Raw genomic sequence first — 25,934 nt, 5'->3', positions numbered from 1 at the left:
CCATTTGAATACTGAGACTCTCAGTCACCCAAGAGACTCAAAGTCAAAGACAGTCCTAATTTGCATGATAATATTAGTTCTACCTGCAATATGTCCATGCACAACAGTAGTCTGTGTGCACTCTGAAAGATATATTCAAAAATAAGATTAAGGTGAGTCTGGGCTTCAAAGTGGGAAAAAAACTACCTTTCATACTGAGAAAATAGAATCTAAATACATGCACTTAAACATAATGAGCTTCTCTGTGTAATCATCTTTGAATGGAGCATCTGCATAGTATCTCAGCTCTTGATAACCAAGATTAAAATATGATATGATAGTCTATTCAAATTCTGGTAAAATGCAGCCTTTTAGTTTGATCTTTGTCCACCATATGATAATCATTATTATTATCTGTATTTTTTGGCCTCTTGCAGGCAGAACTTACCAAGCTAAACAACACACATTTGACTATTACAAGTTTGTAAACTGGTTGTCACTACCAGCTGTCACAGAGCAACTTAAGCATCCATTTGAAGTTGTGTTTGTGAATGGAAATCCACAGTTCACTCTCCTTCTAGTTTTGGTCTCTACCAACGCAGAGAAAAATCGCTCGCTCCTTAGCTGATGAATGTTGCGTATCTTCACTAACTAGTTGCTGTCTGCTATTTGGTGTTGAGCTGGGTGATGCTAAAAGATGCTACAGATGCCAGATATAGAGTTGGGGAGGATTTGTCTTCTTGTCTTTGTCACTACCGTACCTTTCAAATTACATATAGGTTGTAATTTGACCTATTAACAATATGAAAATATTGATTAGACTGATGTGTACGACTATCAGACAGACAGACAGATACACATATAGAAATGTGGGCTAAAGGCAAGTTAATAATCTCAAATGGTAAATAAATGTATCTTATGATAGTCTTAAAATGTAGCTGAGACTGCTGGTGTTTCTGTTTAAGGATGCTGCTCACCTTCACCTTGCCTTTGCTGTTGATATTGATATTCATGTTGTGGAGAATGGGTGGGCTAACCAGTAATTTTCCTTCATGTCTACTGACTACCAAATTTCCTTCAGGCAGGATGAGGGATAGTGATACTGTCAGGGAGAATTTTAAGAGAACTCAGAAGGTATGAGTTTGGTTATACACCCTACACAAGTAGTTGTGCTAAAAGAAATGGAGTTGATGATAGGAGAACAGAGGGAGACAGAGAGGAGCGAGGGGCGTTAGGAAGAGAGGGATCGGTGCAGCTGTGTGCCTCTTTAGGATTCCTGCTCTCTACCTCCTCTCTCCGGGGCCAAACCGGCATCATTAGTTTTGGCAAATTACCCAAGCGGCCATTGTGGCGCAGCCATGGCACGTTAGTGTGTCTTTTTAACTGTGGCTAAACTCAGTCTATTCACTTGTAAAAGAGAGCGGCCATTGGCAGATAGTTGGCAGGTTGCACAGAGAGGCCATTCACCCTGGTAGGAAGGAGCTGAGAATACTGCCTCGGAAATGGTCCTCTCTGAATATTTTGATGGAGAGACTCTGGATGCCCTCTCAGTGTCCATTTGCTCCAACTAACAAATCTCCATGAACTGACTTTATTGGTGATTAATACTACGTTTTCTAGGCAAGGGCCGTCAAATGAGAGCTGCTACTGTAACAGCCAGAGACAGATTTTTAGGCATTTACTTCTGATAGCAGCTGTTGTTTTGTGTTTGTATTTGAGGAGGAATGTGGCGCTTGGAATCCCAGGTTTTTTGGGTGTAGGGAGGTGGTGGGGGATTCGCTGTTTCTTTTAATGATATTTGGATGGAGTCCAAGTACTCCGGTGGAGAGAGTTTAGACAAGAGGCAGATATACAAGGGTCAGACGCTGGACTCCCTGCTTTTATTTTGCATGCCATGGAGGAACAAATTACAGGGCTTCTGAATGAAGAAATAATTGCTTGTAATTAATTTCCCTGTCATATATCACCTCAGTGAAGAGGATTTGTCTGGATTTTAATGAAGCTCACTTAACATGTACACCCAGTGTCTCAGCATGCTCATTTTGTAGCCTGTGTAATCCCAGTGGAAGCGCTATTATGCATTTTCAGGGTCTTGGTACGTCTTTTGTCGTCAGATTGTGACATATAATTCCCTGTAAAAGCTGTTTTAAGGTATAGCTGAAGAGGTTTTACTCATCCGGACAGAAAAAGAAAAAGCAGCTTCACTGTGTCAGCATGGCCGCCCTAAAGAGGTTCATCCACGCATTACTCTCCCCTCCATCAAATCAACTTATTCATATATAAGCTGTGGGTTGAAGGTATCCAAGTGACACGCACCATGGGAGGGCCATCTCTTTGGTTTCTGAAAAGACTGAAATGTTCTACTCCTTCAGTTTGTCTGAAGACAAAGCCAAGAGTGCTTGAATAGAACGTTCCTGAGAGGCTCACAAAAATACACAAGTTCAGTGTTACTTTAATTTTGTATGCATGCTTTAAAAGCTTTAGATTTTTAAGGGTGTCACAGGAGTGGCAGTTGTGACTATTAGTGGGGGTATGTGGTGAAAAAAAGAGGCAGTATCTTCAAGAGATGCAGGTTAGTAGCTGTCAAAAGTTTGCAGACAAAAAGAAGAACCAGGAGATTTTCATTTTTTTCTCTCTAAAAGCACCAAAGTACAATAACTGGCAACATTTTGTCTTCTGAACGTTTGCACAACTGTGATGAAGTACTGCAGGAAAACTACTACTCTGTCCAAACACTTGTTAAAGTGTCACAACATTTCCACCTGCACTAGAGGAGGCTGCAGCAAATTCTCTCAACTTTCTGCTAAGATACATTTGGATATCAAAAGCTTCCCTAATCTTTATCTAATCACTCTGCTTGCTTGTGAATTACTGGATAATCTTACATCTTCAGCTGCCCCAACTGGCCACAATCTGTAGACAAGTAAACAAGCTTTTTTAGGCATTAAGTCAAGAAGGTTGGAAACCACTGATTTAAAGGGCTGGGGTCATCCTGCTGTCTGTTAGAAGATGTATTTGCATATAGCACTTATTTCAGATACTGTATATATTGCTGTATACACCTTATTTCTATAGCCCCATGAAAACCTGTGAATTGTTTTCCTTAAATCATTTATTTCCTCCAAATCTTTAAAAAAAGAAGCAAAATGTCTTCCTCAGTTCATGTCTTTGTCACAGTTTTCTAATAGCTAACTTTAAGGGATCGTTATCAAAAAAGGTTTGTTCCTCTTTCCGTGTTTATGTTAAAAGAATATCAGGCAATATATCATTATTGGATTTTTTAAAACTGTGTATTTTCACTATTACTAGTGGCATCACTAGATGAATGCATATAGGGGAAATAGCTCAGCCTGTTCACCATACAGGGCTTGTACATTTTTTGACTGAAGAAAACCCAACAAATCAAGTGCTGGTAATAAATGTCAGAGTAAAATGAGTGGGGCAGGTAAACACACACTATATATGGACATAGGTCTTTGGGAAGGCATTAGCAGTGAAAGGTTTTTGTTGCAGGGTTAGTTTAAATCCCAACAGGTGATGGAGAACAGACCTGTCTTCCAGGCTAGGCAAACATTTAATGACTTTAAGACCAATTATAATCACTGCTTTGGTCAGCACAACTCAAGATGGCATTCAGAAGATGTGTAGTCTGTGGATCCAGTGAGGACTGTAATTATTACTGTGGCTGTGCTTTTCTGTTTAAGCATTCAACACATAGATATATTTAATTCAGCTTTGTCTCATCAGGCTGCAGTATGATGTGGTGTTTATGCAAACATTTCCAAAGCAGTTCTATTAATATTATAGTTTTGTGATTGCTTGCAAGAAGACATCCTAATTACATAAATACACACTCACTCCAGTGTTGTGAGAGGAAGAGATGCATGGTGTTAACATCTCATTTGTGAGCCATTAAAGCTTCCTTCCACATTATTGCCAACACATTCCTGCAAGTAGACCTTTTTTAACAATTTGAAAAAACATTTTATCTACCTTAAATATAAAAAGTAAAGAGAAAAAACTGAAAAACCACAGTGGTTACACTATGGGAAAGGATAGTTTGTTTTTTTTTTTACTGCTATTTCAAAATAAAAGTTTTACTTTAACAGCAGCATCTTAGTTATGCAGAGTCTGTGTTTTCTCTGAGCGAGGTGAAGGGTGATGTTTCACTCTCACAAAGGAATCACAGGCAGACACACACTTAAAGTTGGGGAGGCAAACAGAGCTGTAATGTATCCACCTGTCATATTTCTGTGTGTTGATCTTATACTTTATGCACAGTGGCTCAGAGGTTAAAACCTTGGCAGCGTTCCTGTCAGTGTGAAGGTCACATGTTCACTCCGTGCTCCTGTGGTTTTCCTCCCACAGTCCAAACACATACAGGTCACATGAATCGGAGACTCTGTATTTCTAATCTCTTCACAGGTTGTTAAGGCTTTAAGGTGTTTTTCCAACACAGGCAGCGACATGAATGAATGAATGTTCTGACACTCTCACAGATTCAGAAAAACACTGCTAGGCTTCAGTTTTTGCTGCTTTTACTTCCTGCTTTTCAGTCAAGGCTGGTTTCTTCTCTGTTTACATTTGGCAGCAGAAAGGGAACACTGCAAACTTTATATTGTGTAACGCCTGATATATTTAATTGATTATCTAATTAGTCAATCAACAGAAAATTAATTTTCTTAATTCTCTTATTAATTTTGCTCATCAGTTAATCATTTAAGTCATTTATTAAGCAGAAATACAAATCATTTGCCTGTTCCAGTTTCCCTAATGTGGGGTCCTTTTTTTCATTTTTAACTATTTATCAGACAAATCAACTATTTGTGGATATTTGTAATGATTTTTTGACATTTGTAGTTTAAACAATTTGAATCAAAAACCGGACTAAGAGTCTACAAACATTGCACTTGGGTACAACAGTACTTTGAGGTAAAACCTAACCTTAGCATTCTAACAGTGAAGATGCTAACATGCTGATATTCTCCTCCCTAGAAACCCTGCTGCTACTGTGGCTGAAAATAATCAATGGATTAATCAGTAATTAAAACAGTTATTGGCTGCAGTCCTACTACAGGCACATAAAGACATGTGCCTCTCAGATACTGTTTTTTTCCAGAAAGGCAAACAACACAGACACGATTTTGAAGTCTTTATTTGAGGTGAGGAACCAAAAAAGTGAGACTCTCCTTACCAGTAAATCAAAGCATTAATTGTTTGTTTAATTGCTTAAACAGCCTATATTTACATTTAGTGCCTATGGTGCCTTTTAGCTGTAAGGACTTGTTAAAATAAGCATGCACTCTCCGTCTTTAGCTGGAGCTGATCACACATTTCCTCATGCCCCTGAAGAATCTGACTGACATTTCGCTGCTGCTCCCCCTCGTTGCACTGAATAGACAAACCCCAGAACATTAGGCCTCTCACTGGCCGGCCTTTGCACGGTGAGAGGAGCACGGCCACATAACAAAAGTGAGGCCAGCGGTGGAGGCTCTGCTCCTGTCGCTTCATTAAGCAGCAATGTTGGATCCCAGCAGGTTGAAAAACCTCTGCCTTCACACATTCAGTCCTGGAGAGCAGGAGACAGACATTCACCACTTCTGTTCTCCAGAGCACGCAGCAGATGCAAGCAAACTTGCATCATGTGGGAGCTGCTGTACAAAAATAACAAACCTAGTGAACTATAGTATAGAATAACTTAAAGATAATGTAATTTTAAACGACTTTATCCCGCAATTCTGGCAAATTTATAAACCAAAAATGTGCACCTGCCAAACTTACACTTACTAAGACATTTTCTCTTCAACCTGTGCTGTGTCAAGCCCTACTTAACTGCTATTTCTTCCCCTAGGAAAAAAGACAGGGATTAGGAGTGTCATCCCCTGCTTTGTGTGTCTCATGCTAAAAATAAATGCACTCATGTGTAACTGTAAAATGTGACCTGGATATCCAAATGGTAGCTACATTTGGCAGCTGTATTTTACTCGTTAACCTGACAGTTTGAGTTATTCGACATCACACAGGGAACTTCTGAAAGTGCTCACTCAGCACTTCACTGCTGGTTCTTCAAGCTCATGACCCAAGTTTTGGAAAGTGAAATAAATGAGGAGATTGGACTGAATGAAATGGGAGTGGATGAGGTATTCTCTCCTGTTTCAGCTCAGCCGATCACAACCAGCAGCATAAGAAACACACTCTGATGTTAGCATTGTGGATCTAGTTGGCACAGCCTGTACAGTAGTTTAGTTTAATTATTTATGTTTACATGAATAAAGACTGAAGCAGCACTGACCTTTGTTCATCAGTTTATTTATCTGCCATAACAGGCAAGTCACCAGCTGATTTTTTGAATGGAGCTTTGCTGTAACCCTGTGCACATGGTCATCATCACCAGATAATCATCTCCGAGCAGACTTGATGTTCGTAAATGGATTTTGATGTTGACACAAAGACCCCTCAGGTGGCTCGCAGTTCAAAGTTCACACCCCCCCGTTTGGCTCTGGGCCCAGTCTCATCTCTGAATGGCTCTCCTCAGTCATGAAGAGCTCTGCTGATGGCACCCTCGGACTGAGAGTCGGCATTAGAGAGATTGGCGGCTCTGGCCTTTTGAGATGAATTAGCCATGACTGAGTCCTGCTGACACTGAAGGGTTGGACACCCAGAGCTGACAGACTGGCAGAACTAATTCAGATGGATGGACAGGCGGACAGCGACTGAGGATTATAGATAGAGGTGTTTCCTTGATCTTTCGGAGGGAAATTGCTTTAACTGACGTTGTCTCCTTTTCTCAACAGGTGTTTCCTGAGGACCTGATAGAAGACTGGATGTGGTTGTAACTATGCTTACGTCAGGGTGGGGGGTGTGGGCCCTCTCCCCCTGTGGCCTTGTGCTGGTCATCTGTGCGTCTGTGTGTCTGTCCCAGCAGCCTCCAATCAAACCTGCAGACTGCAGTAAAAAGGAACATCCTGTTGTCTCCTACCAAGGTGAGAGCATCAACACCAGTCTGAATTTCTTTTACCAACCATCCATCCATTCATCCAACAACCATCATCTATTAGAAAGGTGAAATTGGTAATTTAAAATTGCAAATGTTGAGCTCCAGCTCAGTTTTGATGGTAAATATCTTTATCAGTATTATCACTGTTACTCACTCAGCTTTTTTGGCAACAAATGTCACTCCGGTGTATCGCAGCATGAGGGGTCATACAAAACATTTTGTTCTTTCCATACCTGCTTTTGACATAAGATTTTTCTCAGTTTGGTATTATAGAAGTAAATCCTAACTAAGTGAAGGAATAAGCTTCATCTCAGGTTGTCAGCTTTTATGTGTGTTCCCTAGCAACCAACGCTACTTTTCTCATCTCATCCCCCTGAGGTATTTTTGCCAACCAGTAGATTTGCCATTGAAATGCACAAAAACAACAGTTGGCACTTAACTTCAAGACAGATGAGATGAGAAAAAAACAGAGATGTTCTTTTTTGGGGGAATTTACAACATCACTAACTCAGGAGATAAAAGAGAGAGAGTGGGCTGAGATACCAGAAAAGTCAGGAGAGCCCTATGTCGCTGGGTCAGGCTCTCCAAAGCTGGTAGCTGCTCGGCTAACAGCAGCAGCATGGTACAGGGTAGCCAAAACACATCGTTAGGTTGTGCCATATCCCTCTAAGTGAGTTAGGTCCATCTGTTGACATTTGGATTTAATACATATTAAACAAGTTGACTAAGTGGTGGAAAAGTGAAAATTTAGAGAGTTTATTTAACATTTTGTTAGGAAGCTTGTGTAGAACACTTTTCCCATCTTAAGTTAGGATGGGATCATAAACTTAAGAACTATTCATCTGCAAGTTGTGGAGGTTTGTGTAAAACTTGAAGCTTTGACTAACTCAACTGTTCACCTCTATCCTTAGTTTCCCTTCATCTGTTTTCATATTTGACAGGCTTTGTTTGCCAAATGAGAGTCTCGGTTTCTAATTCTGTGTAGTTAACCGAGGAGGTCAAAGAGCGCAGCGTTAGGACAAGACCGCTGCTGGAAAGCGAGTAATTTCTCCTGCTGAGCTGTCAAGTGTTTGTGAATATGAGCGTATGCATGGACGGTCTGTATTTGTCTGCATTGCCACAGGTCATTATGTGCACAGGCAAATGCACAAAAGCAATTTGGCTTTAATAGCTCCCTCTGAAAATCACTTTTAGTGATGGTTTGTATTCATGCTGTACTGTCTTTGAAAGTGGAGCTGAGGCCAGACAAGAGTGATGGTTCAGTTATATTTCTAATAACCTGTATTTTTGTTTCTAACACACTGTTTGCTCACGATCTTTCAAAATATTGCTTTATATGAGATTAATAAAAAAAAATAAGTATTACAACTAATGAGGCTTGGCTTTAATGTAGAGACAATAAAAGTCTGGCAGCATGAAAAGCTCTCAGATGGCATTTGTTTGGATTAGTATAGTCTGTTTGTGCATCAAGGCTCAAGGTTATTTGTAAGCTGTACATTAACAGACGTACTGTACTGATTTAGATGAATTAATAAATGTTTTGAATGTTGTCTCTGCAGCACTGCCTCATTAAATGTTCTTCCTCGGCTGTCTAAGAACTGTGAAAGGGCCTTTGATGATATTATTTTGACTGGATGTCAGTTTCCATTCAGCTCAGAGTGAATTCGCCTGGCAAACTGCGCTGTTATTGTTTTGGTTCTCAAATAGGAGGAACCAGCATTGATTTAGGTGAGGGAGCAGCAGTTTTGCTCTGAAACGTTGTTGAATAGATCAATTTGTTGCGCTCCTTTATGTGGTTTGTTCACACTGTCCAAAGCTGATGTAAAAATGACACAGTGGCTTGTTTAATGTTTGTTGTGGTTGTAAAGGTAGAGCTTGTAAATCAAGACAATTTAATTAAATCTATAATAACGATAAAGCTTGAAACAACATCACAAGTCAAATAAAAGTACAGAGAATATAATCAAATAAAATATACCAAACAGGACAAGAAATTATTCTGTATTAATGTATGTAAAAGGCTGCTTTGTCTAATGTGTTGTGGAGCAGTGAAAACACATTTCAGGCCAATCTGAATGCCTGATAGTGTCTTTTTTAAGCGTGTACTATGCATGATTGACAGCAGTGTTAACTCATCACATGTGGAAATGGGGTCTACCACTATCCCTCCTTTTAGTCACACCTAGGCTTCTTCCTCTTTGCCCAAATTTGGATTTTCTAGCTCCTAAAACAGACAAATATGGTGGTTAAACCTAAATTCAACCTCTGAAACAACACAGCAGAACAGGAAAAACAAATGTTAGACGTATGGACTCATTCAGTCACCTGCTTGGAGACTTTGTGTCTGGTTGACTTGAGAGAAATGTTGTGTTAATAAAAACACTGAGGTACTATTTGATGAAGAGGGATTCCCACGCAAAGAATGGATTAACTTATTTCCTTACCCTTCCTCCTAATTCTCCTCCTCCTCCTTCCTTTTCATCCCACTGATTTGCTCCATCTTCTTCCTACTCCCACTCATCATCCTGCTCCTCCCATTTCTTTTTCTTCTTCTTATTCTCCTGCCTTTTGTCTCCTCCTCTCATTAATCTTTTTTCCTCTCCCTGTTCTTCTCTTCATTGTTCATCTTTCATAATGTGCCTCGCCTTTTCTCCATTCACCCCCTCCTCCTTCTATTTAACTTTTCCTTCAACCATCAACCCTTTCCTCCCTGTTGCCCCTCCCTCTCCATCCAGCATTGAGGCCGTGGATGGCAGAGTTCTCCCGTCCAGGAGTGAAGGATTTCTCTCAGTTGGCTCTGGACCTGAGCAGGAACCAGCTCATTGTGGGAGCCAGGTAACAAACAACTGAACTTAACACATACCCAGTGTAAACATACAGACATACAGGATCATATTTATGACCACACTACAAATAATGAAATAACCTGAATACTTCAAGAGCAAGATTCAGAAACATAACAAACCCTCTGCAGAATCTGTGCCTCTGCTGTTTCACCTCCACCATGAAATATTTCTTTTTCAGAAACTTCATCTTCAGACTGAGTTTGAGCAACGCCTCCCTTATACAGGTAACATTAGCCAAGCCAAGTGCTGATGAGATAAAATGTTGATGATTTGGGTACATTTAATGCTTTAATTCTTTTACAAAATAGAAATAAATAGAAATTTAAATAAATGTTTATTAGTAACATTATTAATACACATGCAAGTAATCATTTTTTAATATTTTAAATCAATTACAGTTTTATACTTTTTTGCCTTTTGTATTACCTTGAATTTCCCCCATACGTTGAACCTTTGTTACATGTGTGTGTTTTTAAAAAATGACTTGCTGCATCTAAATTCCCAAAAGCAAAATGTTTATATTTTTTTCTTCAGGCAGCAGAGTGGGCACCTGATGAAGACACAAAGCGCTCGTGTCAGAGCAAAGGCAAATCTGAGGTAAGGTGCTGTGTCATAAAAATGGTCAAATTCAGTTTTTATTTACTCTGTCCCATATGTATTGTCTTGGATTTCCAATTTCAATTGTTCACATTGTATTTATGATCTAGTTAGTTCACTTTCATGAGACAAATAAACCAGTTGGTGTGTTTGTGTGTGTGTCTGCAGGAGGAATGTCAAAACTACATCCGAGTTTTGTTGATCAGTGGGAGGATGCTCTTCACGTGTGGGACCAACGCTTTTACACCTGTCTGTATAACCAGGCAGGTTGGTACAACAGTTCATCATGAGATGTTGCGGAGCAACCAGAATCATCCAAACATCAAAAATAAACTAGTTCACTCTCAAGCATGTTTTAAGTCAGATGAAATGAAAGGAAATCAGCAGCTGCCCAGAAAAACTAACTTTTGCATACTGTTAAAGATAGCCAGTAAATGTGTAAAATGTACATAATTGGTAGTGACAGTGGTCTTAGAGAGTTGACACAGATTCTTTCTCTCTTACTTTACATGGTAACATCTTCAGATTTCTTGTTTTGTCAAACCAAAATCCAAAAATATTCCATTTAAAACAAAGAAAAACAAAACAAAATCTTTGCAATAAAATGTGCAGCATTTGTCTTGGAAAAACAAACAAAAAATAATTGACTGCAAAAACATTTGTCACTTAATTTTTTGGTGATCAAATAATTGATTAATTGGTTTACTGTGTCAGCCCTGGAAAGCAGGCAGTTATTATGCCAAGTATAAATAATAGATTTTTGAATCAGCTTTGTGTGTTTGGGAAATGGTCGAGACTCAAGATTGCATCATTATGTCCTGACAAATTCATTAAAAGTTTTAAATTGCTGTGAATTAGAAGTTGAAGACAGCTATAAAACAAAAGAGACAGGAATTATTTTCTGGACATTTAATCTGAAACCAAATGAAAATGAAATGTAAACTAAACACTAATACAGAAGCAGTAATCTTCCTCTCCCTGTAGTGACTTCGGCTGTGTTTACATCCTTTGTCTGTCTCTCTGTCAGATTGGTAACATCAGTCAGGTGTTGGACACAGTGAATGGTGTCGCCCGATGTCCCTATGACCCACGCCACAACTCCACCGCCATGGTAACAGAGAAGGGCGAGCTGTACGCTGCTACAGTGATCGACTTCTCAGGGCGTGACCCAGTCATCTACAGGAGCCTGGGGAACATGCCGCCGCTGCGCACCGCCCAGTACAACTCCAAATGGCTCAACGGTAAACGAAGCACTGCACTGATTTGTCCTTTTTTCAGACTCATATTGACCTGTTTGTGAAAATCACAACTTCCATATCTTTTCTTCCAGAGCCTCATTTCGTGTCAGTTTACGAGATTGGCCGGTTTGCCTACTTCTTCCTGAGAGAAACCGCGGTAGAAAACGACTGCGGGAAGATGGTGTTCTCTCGCGTGGCACGGGTCTGTAAGAACGACATGGGCGGCCGTTTCCTTTTGGAGGACACCTGGACCACCTTCATGAAGGCCCGGCTCAACTGCTCCCGCTCAGGAGAAATCCCCTTTTACTACAACGAGCTGCAGAGCACCTTTTACTTACCGGAGCAGGACCTGATCTACGGCATCTTCACCACTAATGTGTGAGTGATGTTCATTAATAACATCATTAAAGTCAGTTTAATTGTCATGTTTCCTTCACACTGAACTGCTGAGATCTGACCATGATTACATCCTCTTCTCCTTCAGAAACAGCATATCAGCTTCAGCTGTCTGTGCCTTCAATCTGAGCTCCATCACCCTGGCTTTTAACGGACCTTTCCGCTACCAGGAGAACCCCCGCACTGCCTGGCTGTCCACCCCAAACCCCATACCCAATTTTCAGGTAGCTCATTTTTACACGCATAAAAAAAGAATCCAAACGGGATCCACACGACTATTTTTCTCTAACAACATGGTGTTGATAGATATGAGACAGTTTTGTCCTACCGCAATTTCACAGCCTTCCCTCCAAGGCTTACAAAGGAGGTTTCAAAAAGACTGACACCCATTTCATCTCTGTGTGAGTCCAGAGAAAATTCTAGCTCATCTCTGCTGAATACACCTCCAACAATAAGTGCTTGGCACGTTTCCAACACAAATACAAAATGCTAGAAATGCCAAATTGAGCTGCAGGGACGTCGTAAATTATACTGTGTAATCTCTGCATTTCATATGCAATAGTTCTGTTGTTTTTTATTTTGGATTTGCATTTATTTAACATATACTTACACTGCAACTCAGTTTGATGCTTCTCATGGTAGAAATTTTGACTTTAAGCAAAAAATAAAAAAAGAATCCACAGGTGTGACAGAGAACTTTCATGAGGGCTCTGCTGCAAAACAAAGATCCTGGTACTGACGCATGTAATTGACCTCACACTGATCCTTCCTCTCTTTGTTTTCCAGTGTGGCACTCTGGAGGAAGGAGGCCCCGGGGGGAACCTGACAGAGCGCAGCCTCCAGGACGCCCAGCGACTCTTCCTGATGAACGATGTGGTCCAGCCGGTGACCGTCAACCCCTTGCTCACCCAGGACAACCTGCGCTTCTCCAAGCTGGTGGTGGACATTGTGCAGGGCCGAGACACCCTCTACCATGTCATGTACATTGGCACTGGTGAGCAAGACGGAACAGAGCTGGGGTTGAATTTGTCAATTACACTGCTGATTTAAAATGAAAAGTTATAAAGTTAGTAACTTGGCCATGTTTTATCTGCAACAACAGGGTCTACCATCAAAGTATGCAATGCACCAGATCATTTTTAAACCAGTACTTTTCCCTTTGTCCATCTTGTCAGAATATGGCACCATCCTGAAGGCTCTCTCTACTGCCAACAAAAGCCTTCACGGCTGCTACCTGGAGGAGCTCAGGATCCTCCCCGAAGGACAAATCGGGCCAATAAAGAGCCTGCAAATCCTCCAAAGTGACAGGTCCTTGTTTGTGGGACTTGACGACAGACTGTTGAAGATCCCTTTAGAGCGATGCTCCAGCTATCCAACCGAACGGTACGATCCTTATCAATCTTATCAAGAACCACCAGTGACCTAGGAGTAACAAAAACAAGGGAGATATAACAGTATAAATCTTATTTTAACATACTGTACGTAATATATAATATAATATATACAGTATATTTCATGTATAAATCCTATGGAAATCCACAATTGGCAGTCGTCATTTAGTATAAGTTGCATTTTAAATTTGTGATCCTGCTCAGTCTGACATTTCTGCTGCTGCTGGTGAGTGTGCAAATTTACCAACTCAACTTGAAAATACTTAAAAAGATTTATTAACTTGTGGCCATTAAAGAGACAAACACGCGTGGGTGTCCAAGTCTGAAAGGCACCACAGTAAACGCTGACAAAGATGATTATGTTAAGAGCCCAGTTTATTTTCCCTGTAAAGAAACTGCTTTTGAACTGTCAGTCCATATTTTGGCAAGCCTCCGAGCAGACATTACATAAGTGGGCTGTTAATGAATTTGTTGACAACCTTACAAAATACTGTATGATGTCCAGTAGCTTTACAGTATCAGCCCTCCCACTTGAAACACAATAGAGGTTCCTTGATACAGAGAAAACCTCATTCTCTCTGTGTCGCAGGGAGTCTTGATAAAACCTCAACAATTACTAACTGTCTGAACTCATATTAGTTACTGCATGGAAGCACGGGACCCATACTGTGGCTGGGATCACAAACAGAAGCGCTGCACCACCATCGAGGAGAGCTCCAACATGAACCAGTGGACCCAAAACATCACAGAGTGCCCAGTAAGACACACACTCACTCATGTGTAATGGTCTTTACTGTATGAAATGTATTTAAAAATGCTTAGCTGTTTATAAAACATTCTTTCTTCTTTCATTTACCTGAAATTATTGTTCCATATTAAAAAGATTTAGACAAATCTGATTCATTCATGTGCTCTTGGTCCTATCAAATCCTTTCTGGAGATGAGGAACCTAACGCAGGATGGCGGTTTCAGTCCTTGGGCACCGTGGCAGCCGTGTAACCACGATGATGGCGAGGGCTCTGTCAGTAGCTGTGCATGTCGGTCCCGCTCATGTGACGGACCGGTGGCCCGATGTGGTGGGGTTGAATGCAAGGGCCCAACCATCCAGGTGGCAAACTGCTCCAGGTACATCTGTTGCTATCTAGTTGCGAACATTTCACAGCTGCTAACAACGTCTAGCGCCATAAAACGCACAGATTCCTGAGTTACATGTAATCATATTTACGTTTCCTCTCTCACACCCTGTTCCTCAGGAATGGCGGCTGGACTCCCTGGTCATCATGGGGCCAGTGCAGCAGCAGTTGTGGCATCGGGTTTGAAGTGAGGCAGCGGTCCTGCAACAACCCCTCGCCTCGCCACGGTGGCCGAATCTGCGTCGGCCAGGGTCGAGAGGAGAGGTGAGGAGGAACATCATCAGCAGCCATCATTACTGCATGGCATTGTTTAAAGTTAAAATATCACCACTCTGGAGGTGTTGGGATTTGAGTTATTCTTGAAATTTTCCTGGAAAATTTTCTGCTTTCTAGCCAATAAAAAATATTCTTAGATGTTATGTTTGTGGCTCTAAAGCCCTGATTATTCATTTATTACAGTTTATTCACTGCATTTTGGCACCAAGTCTCTAAGTGAAGTGTTTATGTTTCCAGGCTGTGCAATGAGAAAAAACCATGTCCCCTGCCAGTGTTGTGGACAGCGTGGAGCCCCTGGGCTCACTGCAGTGCTGAATGTGGAGGTGGGGTCCACTCCAGGACCAGAACCTGTGAGAATGGAAACACTTGTCCTGGATGTGCCACGGTACTGGATATTATAAAATAACAAAATTAAGATGTTTGTCACAACTGCTTCTTTCTTTTTTTTGCCTTGTGGTGAAGAGATCACATAGAGGTTGTAACACACGCAGAGGTTCCTCCTCACAGAGGCTCTGATCAATAAGTAGAGAGTGTAAAAAGTTAATGATCCCTCACTGGCTTCCCACTCACAAATACTGCTAATTGTCTTTCTTGGAAAGTGTGACCTGAGCCAGAAGTGCTGCTATTAGGAATTGATCACTGGTGCCTGCAGTGGTGGACTCATTACCACCTGTGCACACCACTAAGCTTGCAATTAGGCCTGATAGTGGTGCAAGATGGAAGGAAATATCTGAAAAAGAAAGGGTTTGTTCTGTGAGGGATGTGAGTATCTACCCCAAACTACAAGGTTCAAAGTTTAAATTACAGTGCTCCATGCTAGTCAACTAAAAACTGTTTGGTATCAGGCACAAGCTGTTGACCTTGGATACCCCAATCTTATATGTGAATCTGTGTTTAGCCCCGGTTAGCGATTTTTAATGTTATATTTCTGCAAGTGTAGCCCCACCTGACTTATCACTAGTTTAGCCACTCCGTAAGAGCGGACCGTGAAGCATCATTTTATGTCCTCGGCAAGATGCAGCCTTGTTTAAATGGCCCCATTCAACACTGTAATTAGCTGCATAATAAACTCCCTCCAGGAAAAACTGCAGTATTTGTGTTGTTTAGCAGGATGTATTAAGGCAGCACTGTGTCTCTGCAAGCTGTTTATAATGAATTACTGAAAACATCAGGATGTATGGCTTTGGGAGATAAAGCAAACATGCAGTAGAACAGCTTTAGCTTGTGACACGGCAATGGGTTTTTCATCAGCATTAATGGTGATAGGCTTCGTCCACTGTGTCTTCCAGGAGTACAAAGTCTGTAACCTGGAGGCTTGCCCTGAGGTGCGTCGCAACACCCCCTGGACCCCCTGGATGCCAGTCAATGTTAGTCAAGATGGGTCACGGCAGGAGCAGAGATTCAGGTACACCTGCCGGGCACTGCTACCCGACCCCCAGCAGCTGCAGCTGGGCAAGAAGAAGGTGGAGACCCGGTTCTGTCCCAATGACGGGTCTGGAGCCTGTCAGACCGACTGTAAGTACTGGAATGAGCAGGGAACAACTAATGTAAACAACTCTCTCCCCTCTCACTCTGCAGTGTTAGCAAATGTAGCAATGTTTTCCCCTGTTTGTCATCTGCCAGCAGTTACCATGGTAACATGATTGTTACCACAGAGGCACAGCTGGTGCAGTGATTACCTCCTAGAGTGCAGGTATATCCAGACACTACCATACCCAAGGGGGGGTCACGTACCTGGGGTAACTTTTGAGGTTTGAAGCAGTCTGTCTTTGTTTTTGTGTAGCTGCTTAATGTATATCAGAACAGTCCAAGAGCAAAACCAAACCTGGTCCAACACTACTCCAGTCTGATATAATATATCTGTAAAACTCCATCTCTCTGGTTTTGAGGCAGTGCTGTTGATGGCATAACTCCCAGGCTGCCATAATAAACACAGCTGGTTTCATGTCTGTACACATCAATCAGCAGATTACACATCATTGAGCCATTATGGGGAAGCAGATGTCCACTTTCTCTGCTCCTCAGAGACATGCAGGTGCTCCCATTCATGGACTCTGTTTTATTTAATAGAACATAAAAATAGTATTTTGATATAACAATCATGTTGGATATTTAGTCCAAAATAGGTAAAGCTGATGAGCTGAAAATGTCATTTTGTTTTCTTCCTAACTTCTCTGGAGCCTCTTGCAAATACAGAAAAAATCAGAGTGAAATATTTGTGCTGGCCTCATTTGAAAGCCTCAGGAACCACTCCTGATTCATATGTAAATAATTTGTGATTATGGGTGCCTATGTGTGTGTGTGGGTGTACCGGGAAAAGTAGTTCATTTTTCAACTTGACCCACATTGCACCTCACTAATTAATGTTTTATAACAGGGTGTCTGTCTGCTGCATTTGGCAATAAAAAGATACAATTCTGTGATTCTTATTTGAACTCAAAAGGTATAAATTAAATTTAGATTTCCTGAGCACTCACTCATTCAGCAGGTTGAATCAAATGATGTCGGGATCGACTTTTGTTCTTTTCATTGAGTGAAAGTTGTTCCAGTTCTTCTTTTCTCTCCCTCTAACTTCCCCTGTGAATTGCTTATCATGTGAAGAGGACTGGAATAATAATTGGCTCATTTGTTGTGCTTTTAGATTCCAATAAAGCAAATAAAATGTCCTTTCCAGCTCTGGTTGAAGACCTGGTGAAGACTAGTGGCCGAACTCTGTCTCAGCCCCAAGGTGCTCGCTGGGGAGCCTGGGAAACGTGGTCCAGCTGTTCACAGCAGTGTTCCAAAGGCTTCCGAACCAGGAAACGAAGCTGCTCGACGGCAGAGGGCAGGACCAACCCAAGCGCCTGCGTAGGATCCCCAGTGGAGTATCAGGACTGCAACACTCAACCCTGTCCAGGTAACTGGAAGGTTTTAGCAGTGCAGCTGCAAAAGCAGAAAATGTAAATTGTATGAATAAAGTTTATTCTATGCGCGTTTGCCAGTGAGTGGCGCCTGGTCGTGCTGGTCCTCCTGGTCCCAGTGCTCATCCAGCTGTGGGGGCGGACACTACCAGCGGACTCGGACCTGCAGCAGCCCGCCCCCCGCCAATGGAGGAGACATCTGCATAGGCCTGCACACTGAAGAGGCCCTCTGCAACACACATGCTTGTGAAGGTACAAAAGGACATGTAGAGCTACTTTACAGAAGATTTTTATGTATAAACTGTATTGTTACCTATGTTTATCAATAGCAGACATGATGTTTATATTTGCTGCTTTGCTGACGACACTTTATGTCAGATTTAAACATAAAGCAGCAACAGATCGCAGCATCTGGCTGCGTTTAAGCTTATTATACCCTCAGGGATGTGTGTAAAAAGGGCTGTAATTTCTACATGGTTCACCCTCAAATTTAATTAAAATCATAACTGTCCAGATACTCTAAGATACTAAGATTATTACTTCATCTTTTTATGGTAGTCTCTTTCATTTTCTTTGAATTTAAAGGATATAAAGACTTTAAATCTGGCTGTAGTATAATAGTAATCGTTTAGCAGCGTGTGTAGCTGTTTGCCTCTTGGCACTGCTACAAGCAGACGCCACAGCTGTACACATATTAGAGATCAGAGCAGAGATCCAAACAGAAATGAATAAAATGATGACACAAAATTTTCCCTGTATTTTCTTCTATTTAAATCTGGTCCTTTATCTTCTTTTAAGTATCACATCAACATATAATTTATTGGTTATTTTAATTATCATTTTTCCCCTTACAGACATTTTTCACATTTAATCACTTTATAACTTTGGTTTTAAAAGTGCTTTATGGATTTTATTGTCATTTACACTAATTGTTACGCCATAAATACACGCCATAGATTCATCCTGTCTCTCTAGATTAAATAATGATGTTTGTATTGATGCTGATGGGAAATCTCCTCCACACAGCAAGTGGTGAATCAATAATTGTGTTGAGAAGACAAACAACATGGCTGGAGCTTATCCCAGCATGCATTGGCTAAAAGTCACAAATTAAGCAGGAAAAAAACATTTTACAACTGACTTTACCAAACATGGATGGATGCAACTCTTGTATCCTTTAATTCATTTGTAAGTAGAGACATGGGAAGCAAATTGGTGTAATCAAGTTCTCATCCATTTTCCACTTTTGTTCGGTAAACAAAGTAACCCCAGCAGGAACACAAGGAGGCTGAGCTGTGACTGGCCGTTGACTGATGATGACCACTGCGCTGCGGCCAACATTTCCCAGCCTGCACACTCGTTAACCCTCCGCACAGTCTCTCTGGTCGCTGGCTTCCTGTCAGTGGCCGCTTGACTTTGTTGCTGGCTGTTTGAATGCACAGTGAAGAGAATGACATTTTTTTTCCAAGATAGCTCATTACAAGACAACTACTTCTTGCAGTCTTTTTGGGGGTAGCCAATATGCAAAATTCCTTCTGCTGTCCTTGAGCCACCTCCTAAACAACAGACATAGAGCGGGTCTAGTTATATAATCCAATTAAATTCAGAATAAATACTTTCTTTGGGACTTTCTTTTGAAGTGGAGGTATTTAATATAGGTTGGCAGTGATGTGCTGATGCTGCATCTACACTACAGGATAGTAACTGAGAATATAAGGACACAGAAGCAGCTGACAATTGTAAACTTCCTAGAAGGAAACCCAACTATTGTACTTGTGCCCTTTTGTTTCAGCTTCTCTTTCTGACTCTCCAGCTTTCATTTCTTCTTTCGGTCATCAGGTTGGGGTGAGTGGACAGACTGGGGAGACTGTGATGAGGAGGGTCTGCAGCATCGCACTCGTCGCTGTGGTGAGGACCAGGAGGCTGAGGCCAGTCTCTGCCAGGGAAACATCACCCAGTCCAGGCCATGCCAGCCCCATGAGGTGCCGGGTAAGCACATGTTCTTATTAGCGAATTGCTGGAACAAGTATGCCGCACGTAATAAATTGCTCTGGACTGATGCTGATATAAGCTGGAAAAATCCAGTCCATCACACAAAAGTTTAATCAGACACAATGTAATGCTGACTTGTTCACTCTGTGTCTGTAGAAATCAAAAGACAAATTAATGGAGATGTCAGCATTCTGCCGACTTAAAGAACAGTAAAGCCTTTGAGAGAAATTAACTTACATTGCCATTTTTTATTGTTTGATCTTTTGGAGCTGCAGTGATTTTACTTCACGATGTTGATGGGTTTTTTCTGTCTCTGTTTCATCTCTGTCTTCCTCCAGTCATTTTACCTGGTCAGGAGGACCACAGCTGTGGAAGTAAGTTAAAACAAGGGATGTCTTTCCATGCAGTTTCCACAAATTGTTACACTTTGTCACCAGCTCACACACACATCCTGTCTTGAGCAAATCAATGTCACCTCAGTGTCTCTGAACATGTAGCAACATCTAGTTATTGTGCCAAGGTTACAAAGTTATTGGCTTTTTTCCTCACTTGTGTAGCACACAGTCGGTAACATATTGACTGTTTGTGGCTTTGGGCCCATGTGGCATGGGACTGGCCAAAGGGTGGAATCATTATTTGTCTTTTGATAAAGTTTCATTGCAGCCAGACAGAAAAAATCAGCTTTCAGTCTGAAGCCTTTCTCTTCTGCCACTTGAAACCGTTCAGTTGGATTACCGTGAAATTTGCAGTGGATATTGATGGTTCCCAGAGGAGAAAACCAGAGGATGAACCATTTCCATTTTTAAAAGTTTGTGTTCACAGTCCTTCGGCTTTGGTGATCCCATTGTTTTTTTCTCTTGTTCCACCTTCAAAATAAAATTTGGCTTTTCACACAATATACTGCCAAATGTTATAGGCAGATTATCAAGACATTTGATAAAGCATGTTCATTATATGGTCTGACATTGTTTTCATACCACTTTTTTTGGTTTGTCACATCATAAAATACACAGATTTAAGAGTTATTATTTCTGTAAGTTGACTCAACAACATTGGTCGGTTTCTTTCGTCCTCTCTCTCCTTCCTCCACCCCTCTGCTTCCAGCCTTTACCTTGTTCCAGTTGGTAGCTGTGGGCTCAGCTAGCTTCTTTGCAGCAGCGTTATTGTCGGCGCTGGCGTACACCTACTGCCACCACCTGAACCGGCCGTCAGCAGAGTCAGCAGTCATCCACCCCAGCACACCCAACCACCTCACCTACAACAAGCAGGGCAACACCACGCCAAAGAATGAGAAGTACATCCCCATGGAGTTTAAGGTAGGTGCAGTTTGTTCATGGGTAATGTCTCCTTTACTTTGTGCCTGTATCTGACAACAAATTCTTTGTCTCCACACTGTAGACGCTAAACAAGAACAATCTCCATGTGAACGACGAGACGTGCAACCACTTCTCTTCCCCGCTTCCCTCCAGCAACATGTTCACCACCACCTACTACCCTCCCAGTCTAAGCAAGTACGACTTCCATCCGGACTCCCCCTGCAGGACCTACATGCACAGCTGAGAGGAGGCCAGGCTGTAACAACAAAACAAAAAAAACAACCCTCTTTACTCACCCCACCACCACCCTGAAGGGTTTCCTCATTCAAAACAAACACACCAAGATTATTTTATTATCCTGTTGGTCAAGAAAGTCTTAAAGTAAACACCAAAATCATCCTTATGTTCCAGTTTGAATCTGTTAATAAGATTTTAAAGGCTCGGTTCATTTAACCATTCTCCTCAGACATCACTGTACACAGAAACTCTTTCACATTATGCACAGGTTCAGAGCATGGTATAGTATATGAATGAATCAAAGGAATCGTTGTCACAGTTGTCACAAAGTAGTTAAAGTACGTACCCTACCTAAAATCATAAATCTCCTTTTTTACATTTCTGTTTGTGTTTAAACCAACGAGATAAGGTTTAAAAGTGTTGGCAGGTGTATTTCTGAACTTTCAACAGAGCCAGGCCCCAGCTCCCTGCCCCCCAAGGAGGAACCATGTTTTCAAACTACCACCTTCCTCTCACTTCACCCACCCTGAGGTGCTCCACTTGTGCTCAGGGCACTGTGAAAACAGGGTAGGAGCCTGAGGTCCAGAGCTTCATTTAGACGTGAGACATTGCATGTTCCTTCCACTGGACTGAGAAGAGACTCGCCTGCTTGCTTGGCAGGTGAGTTTGGACGACTTAGTAATACTGTATACAGACTATATGTTGCAGGCAGCTCGGACACTTGATAGGTGTGGGTTGCCGTCAGTAAAGACTGATATCTGTGAAAAAAACCAGACAAATGATCTGTTCTATCCTCACACATCATTCTTCACTGTGTGAGCATGGAGAGAAGAAACAAACTCTGACAGACTTCTGGCTTATTTGCTTTAATTTTCATTTTTAACAGCAGCCACAACCACAACAGAAAACACTGAAGAGCCCTCACTATGTACTGTACATCGTTGGAGTCTGCTGACTTCAACAGGTTAGATGAATTATATTATGGGTGTTCATAGATGTCACTGTTTGTATTTGTATCTTTCTCCTGAAACAACATGATTGATTTTTTACTTCAGAAATGGCTTCTCACAATTCACTCATTCACGTCATTCACTCCTGTTTTCTGGATGTTAATTAAGGTTATTGCTCAACAATCACCAAATACAACACAGCTATACCTGTATATTTCAGAGCTTCTCTCATAAGCCCATGAACACACCGCCACAGGCTTTTCAACAAAAAGGTAACTTTGACAAAAGTAACACAGCTGGATGCATAACTGATGGATTAACTTGCTCAGCAGGTCTCAAGTCTCTACATCTTGTTTTTCTAAGTGAAAAACACAATGTACAAGACTTTTGTGTGTAGAAAATGTTCTGCAGCAAAGTAATAAGTTATAACTCTGAGATTTGTTTTTGATAAAACATGCTAAACACTGGTTTGATCTAAGGAAAGCAAGGCATGGACCACGGACTAATGTTTTCTCCAATGCTTCTGGATACAATTAATAATGAGCAAATTTGGAAAGAGCATGAAAAAAAAAACATATTTTTACCTTGCACGTTCTCCCATGACTGTGGATTTTAACCTAGTGCTCCAGTTTCTTCACACGATCCAAAAACACACAGCTTAGGTGAACTGGAAACTAAACTGTCCATAGATGTGAATTTGAGTGTTTGTCTATATATGAATTTTCAAGCATATGAGGTATGAATGCTAAACTGTTGCAGGTGTTTGTATAAATATGTTTTTCACTTTTCTGTTGCTCATTTCAACAAACTGTGAATTATGATTATAAAGATACAAATTCAATAAGACGTCTTCTGGAAAAAAACAGTATCATTTGATACAGATTTCTCGAGAAACAGGGATTTCTTTGAAAGTATTGGAGCATTTAAAACCAATATTCATGTTTCTTTTATTAGTGGAAACAGCATTGTCTGTATACATTGTTATTCATACATGTTAAACTGTGGATGCTTGTAGAAAAGGTTCACATCTATACATGTTCAGCTGAGTTGCTGTACACAGACGTCAAAAACTGGCAAATTAATTGGAATTAATCAACTGGAGGTGCACGATTGATCTCTGATTGTCTCTATTTTCCCTATAATTAGTACCAAATTATGTTTGGAAGAAGCTTCTTGGAAATTATTTAAAATTATATGAAATTACAGACAGGTCAAATAAAGCATTTTCACAAGTTCTGCTGCTGAAAACCCTAAATTAGTGGCTATTAAAGCCACAAGATTTTGGCCACTTCTGTATCAAAAAATACACTGTCCCCTACAATCATGAATCTGATTTTGCTGAAGATTGCCTCATTTTTCTACAAAACAAAACTCTACAGCTATAAACACCAGAATAATTTGTGACGCTACAGAAAAAAATCAACACATAGGTGCTTTAAGACGTGTTCAGATATTCACCCTCTGGGTTTTCTGTTACATTCCATGACAGTGTTGTTGATATTTAAGTTAGTCTGTGCTGTAAAATATATATTGCATTCAGTATCTTGTGTTTCTAAACTGTAAATACCAAGAAATGAATTCAGGTGTTTCTCACCATTTGCGGTGTTATGTAGCATGAAGACAAAACAGCCCTGAGAATAATTTGTGTGTCCACGTTTGGGTGCTTGCGTACAAATAACTGCATGCACTGATACTCTTACATGAATATACATGTCTGTACAGAAATGTTTGTTTGTATTTGGCCAAGACAATGAGAATATTAATTGTTTTAAAAGTTTTGTTTTGTGTTTAAAGGTCTCTGCAGCTCACCGCTCCTCATTAGAAACAGTGTGTCCTCACAATTTGTTGTTGGATCCCTAAATGGATTTATTTTGCTCCCAAAAACACTTCTGCTGAACATGATTGGTGTGAATATGACAAAACACTGCCTTTTGGACACTGTGATCTTTTGGTACTCTATATTTTTGTATAATGTACACTGTAAAAAAAAAATCAAGATGAATAAATCAATTTTGGTGCCATTATTTCAGTTACCAATGTTAACCTTGATTTTCAAAAATATATGACAAGGTGATTTGTTTAAAATATATTTTATAATCAATGAAAACTACTAAACTACTCAAGGTAGTAGAGGCTACTTTACCAATCATGGGACTTTATAACAGGATATAAAATATTCACAGTTTAGAAACTGGAGTCAGTGAATATTCAGCATTTTGCTTGAGAAATGACCTAAATATTAACAAACAATCAAAGTTGCTGCTGAATAATTTTCTGTCAATCATGTAATTGATTTTTCGGGAGCTACAGTAACTGATAAATTGGTCCGTCCAGCAGCACAGTTAATATCCTCTTCAATTACTTTCTGATGTGATGCAGCAGATAGTCTTAACACAGAATATAGTGATGAAATTTGAATTATTACATTAGAAAAATGGATTTAAACACACAGGACAGTGACAGTCAGTGTCCAAACAGTCTTTAAGCTCATTGTATTCTTGATACAACTCATACATGACATCACATATTTTAAACTAGGCCAGCTCCCAAAAATACACAACAAAATGATCAAAAAAAGTTCATTGCTAACAGCTTTTAAAATCCATTTTAAGGCAGATTTCCTTTTTCTTAGTGGTTTGATTGCAGGACAAGGAAGACGAGGGTCACAAGGGTCTCTTCTTTTAGTGACTTCACTCCATCAGCCTCCCTCATGTCTTTAATAATTGACAACACTTGAGAGCAGACAGGTATGCAGGTGAGTCATGGAGATCTTCGAGGTCTGTCAGTGTTTCCTGTATAGCATGATGATTATGTTTCTTTTTTCGGGTTAAAAGATTTTTCCTGCTGAATAATAGAAGTGATAGAAGCACCTGGAAGGCTACAGGTCCCCATGAGGTACCTGAGGATGAGTGCCCATATGGACTCGCTCTTCTTGGCCCCATGACCCAGATAAGCACTCACGCAGTCCACATGGATATATATGCTGTGTCACAGATGTTTTCATATCTGCAGAAGATAATGCAGATGTTGTATTGACGCTCTCAGACAAAGAGGGACCAGATTTGTTGAGAATTTCAGAGATTCAATCAGACCTGTTGCTGCAGTCTTTTACTGTCAGTGGGATTAATGCTAGCGTGAGATAAAAACACAGCTAGGCCCAGTTCTTGGAAATCCTGCTGTCCGTGGTCCAGGCTATAATCCTGTTTGTGTTTCCCATTAACACTTGGACAGGTGGCCTGATCACTGCAATAACAGCCTTAGTGGAAAAGCCACACCTCACTGCTGGAGGGGACACAGTACATTCTTGTTTGATTAAAGGTGCATTTGTAGCTCTGTCAAGGTTTTGTGTCTGTATTTGACACATTTCATGACTTAAATATTTTGATATGTGTTTTATTCTATGTGATTGGACGAACTCACATTTTTAAGAAAAGACCAATGTCCATCCATCCACTGCCAAATGTTTAAACCAGTCAGTTCTCACGTCATCGCTCTGAACAGACTGCACTGCAGTGTTTATTGTTCATGGTCCAATGAGCAGCACTACTCTTCTGTCTCAGAGTTTAATCTGCTGGTAAAACCACTGGGTCACCAAAATAGACAGCCGTCGTGTACTCGTGCTCTATGTTTATGTATTTATTTTTTCATTGGAATTTCTCCAATTTAGCAACTGGAAAAACTGGAGC

The 25,934-nt window shown here is 40.7% G+C and overlaps 1 protein-coding gene across 3 annotated transcripts in view; it reads left to right on the top strand.

Annotated features, from left to right (window-relative positions):
- LOC108892896 (semaphorin-5B) overlaps positions 1–24,272 on the top strand; it is a 32,438-nt gene extending 8,166 nt beyond the window's left edge. For 2 of the 3 annotated variants that reach the window (XM_018690669.2, XM_051066066.1), the window contains 21 exons: positions 6,774–6,962; positions 9,712–9,811; positions 10,001–10,046; positions 10,357–10,419; positions 10,588–10,686; positions 11,447–11,660; positions 11,750–12,035; positions 12,142–12,277; positions 12,840–13,047; positions 13,229–13,436; positions 14,084–14,201; positions 14,385–14,569; positions 14,698–14,841; positions 15,091–15,238; positions 16,143–16,368; positions 17,528–17,749; positions 17,835–18,005; positions 19,593–19,742; positions 20,084–20,119; positions 20,850–21,061; positions 21,144–24,272. In XM_018690669.2, the coding sequence (XP_018546185.1) occupies positions 6,818–6,962; positions 9,712–9,811; positions 10,001–10,046; positions 10,357–10,419; positions 10,588–10,686; positions 11,447–11,660; positions 11,750–12,035; positions 12,142–12,277; positions 12,840–13,047; positions 13,229–13,436; positions 14,084–14,201; positions 14,385–14,569; positions 14,698–14,841; positions 15,091–15,238; positions 16,143–16,368; positions 17,528–17,749; positions 17,835–18,005; positions 19,593–19,742; positions 20,084–20,119; positions 20,850–21,061; positions 21,144–21,305 (3,279 nt within the window). In that variant the 5' untranslated portion in view covers positions 6,774–6,817 and the 3' untranslated portion in view covers positions 21,306–24,272. The remainder of the gene's footprint in view (positions 1–6,773; positions 6,963–9,711; positions 9,812–10,000; positions 10,047–10,356; positions 10,420–10,587; positions 10,687–11,446; positions 11,661–11,749; positions 12,036–12,141; positions 12,278–12,839; positions 13,048–13,228; positions 13,437–14,083; positions 14,202–14,384; positions 14,570–14,697; positions 14,842–15,090; positions 15,239–16,142; positions 16,369–17,527; positions 17,750–17,834; positions 18,006–19,592; positions 19,743–20,083; positions 20,120–20,849; positions 21,062–21,143) is intronic. The other variant, XR_007809091.1, reaches the window with a different exon arrangement.
- The last annotated feature ends 1,662 nt before the right edge of the window (positions 24,273–25,934 follow it).

This window comes from Lates calcarifer, linkage group LG7_2 (assembly GCF_001640805.2).
Source record: "Lates calcarifer isolate ASB-BC8 linkage group LG7_2, TLL_Latcal_v3, whole genome shotgun sequence".
Lineage (NCBI taxonomy): Eukaryota > Metazoa > Chordata > Actinopteri > Centropomidae > Lates > Lates calcarifer.
The sequence above is the reverse complement of the archived record's forward strand: the minus strand, read 5'-3'. Positions and strand labels throughout refer to the sequence as shown.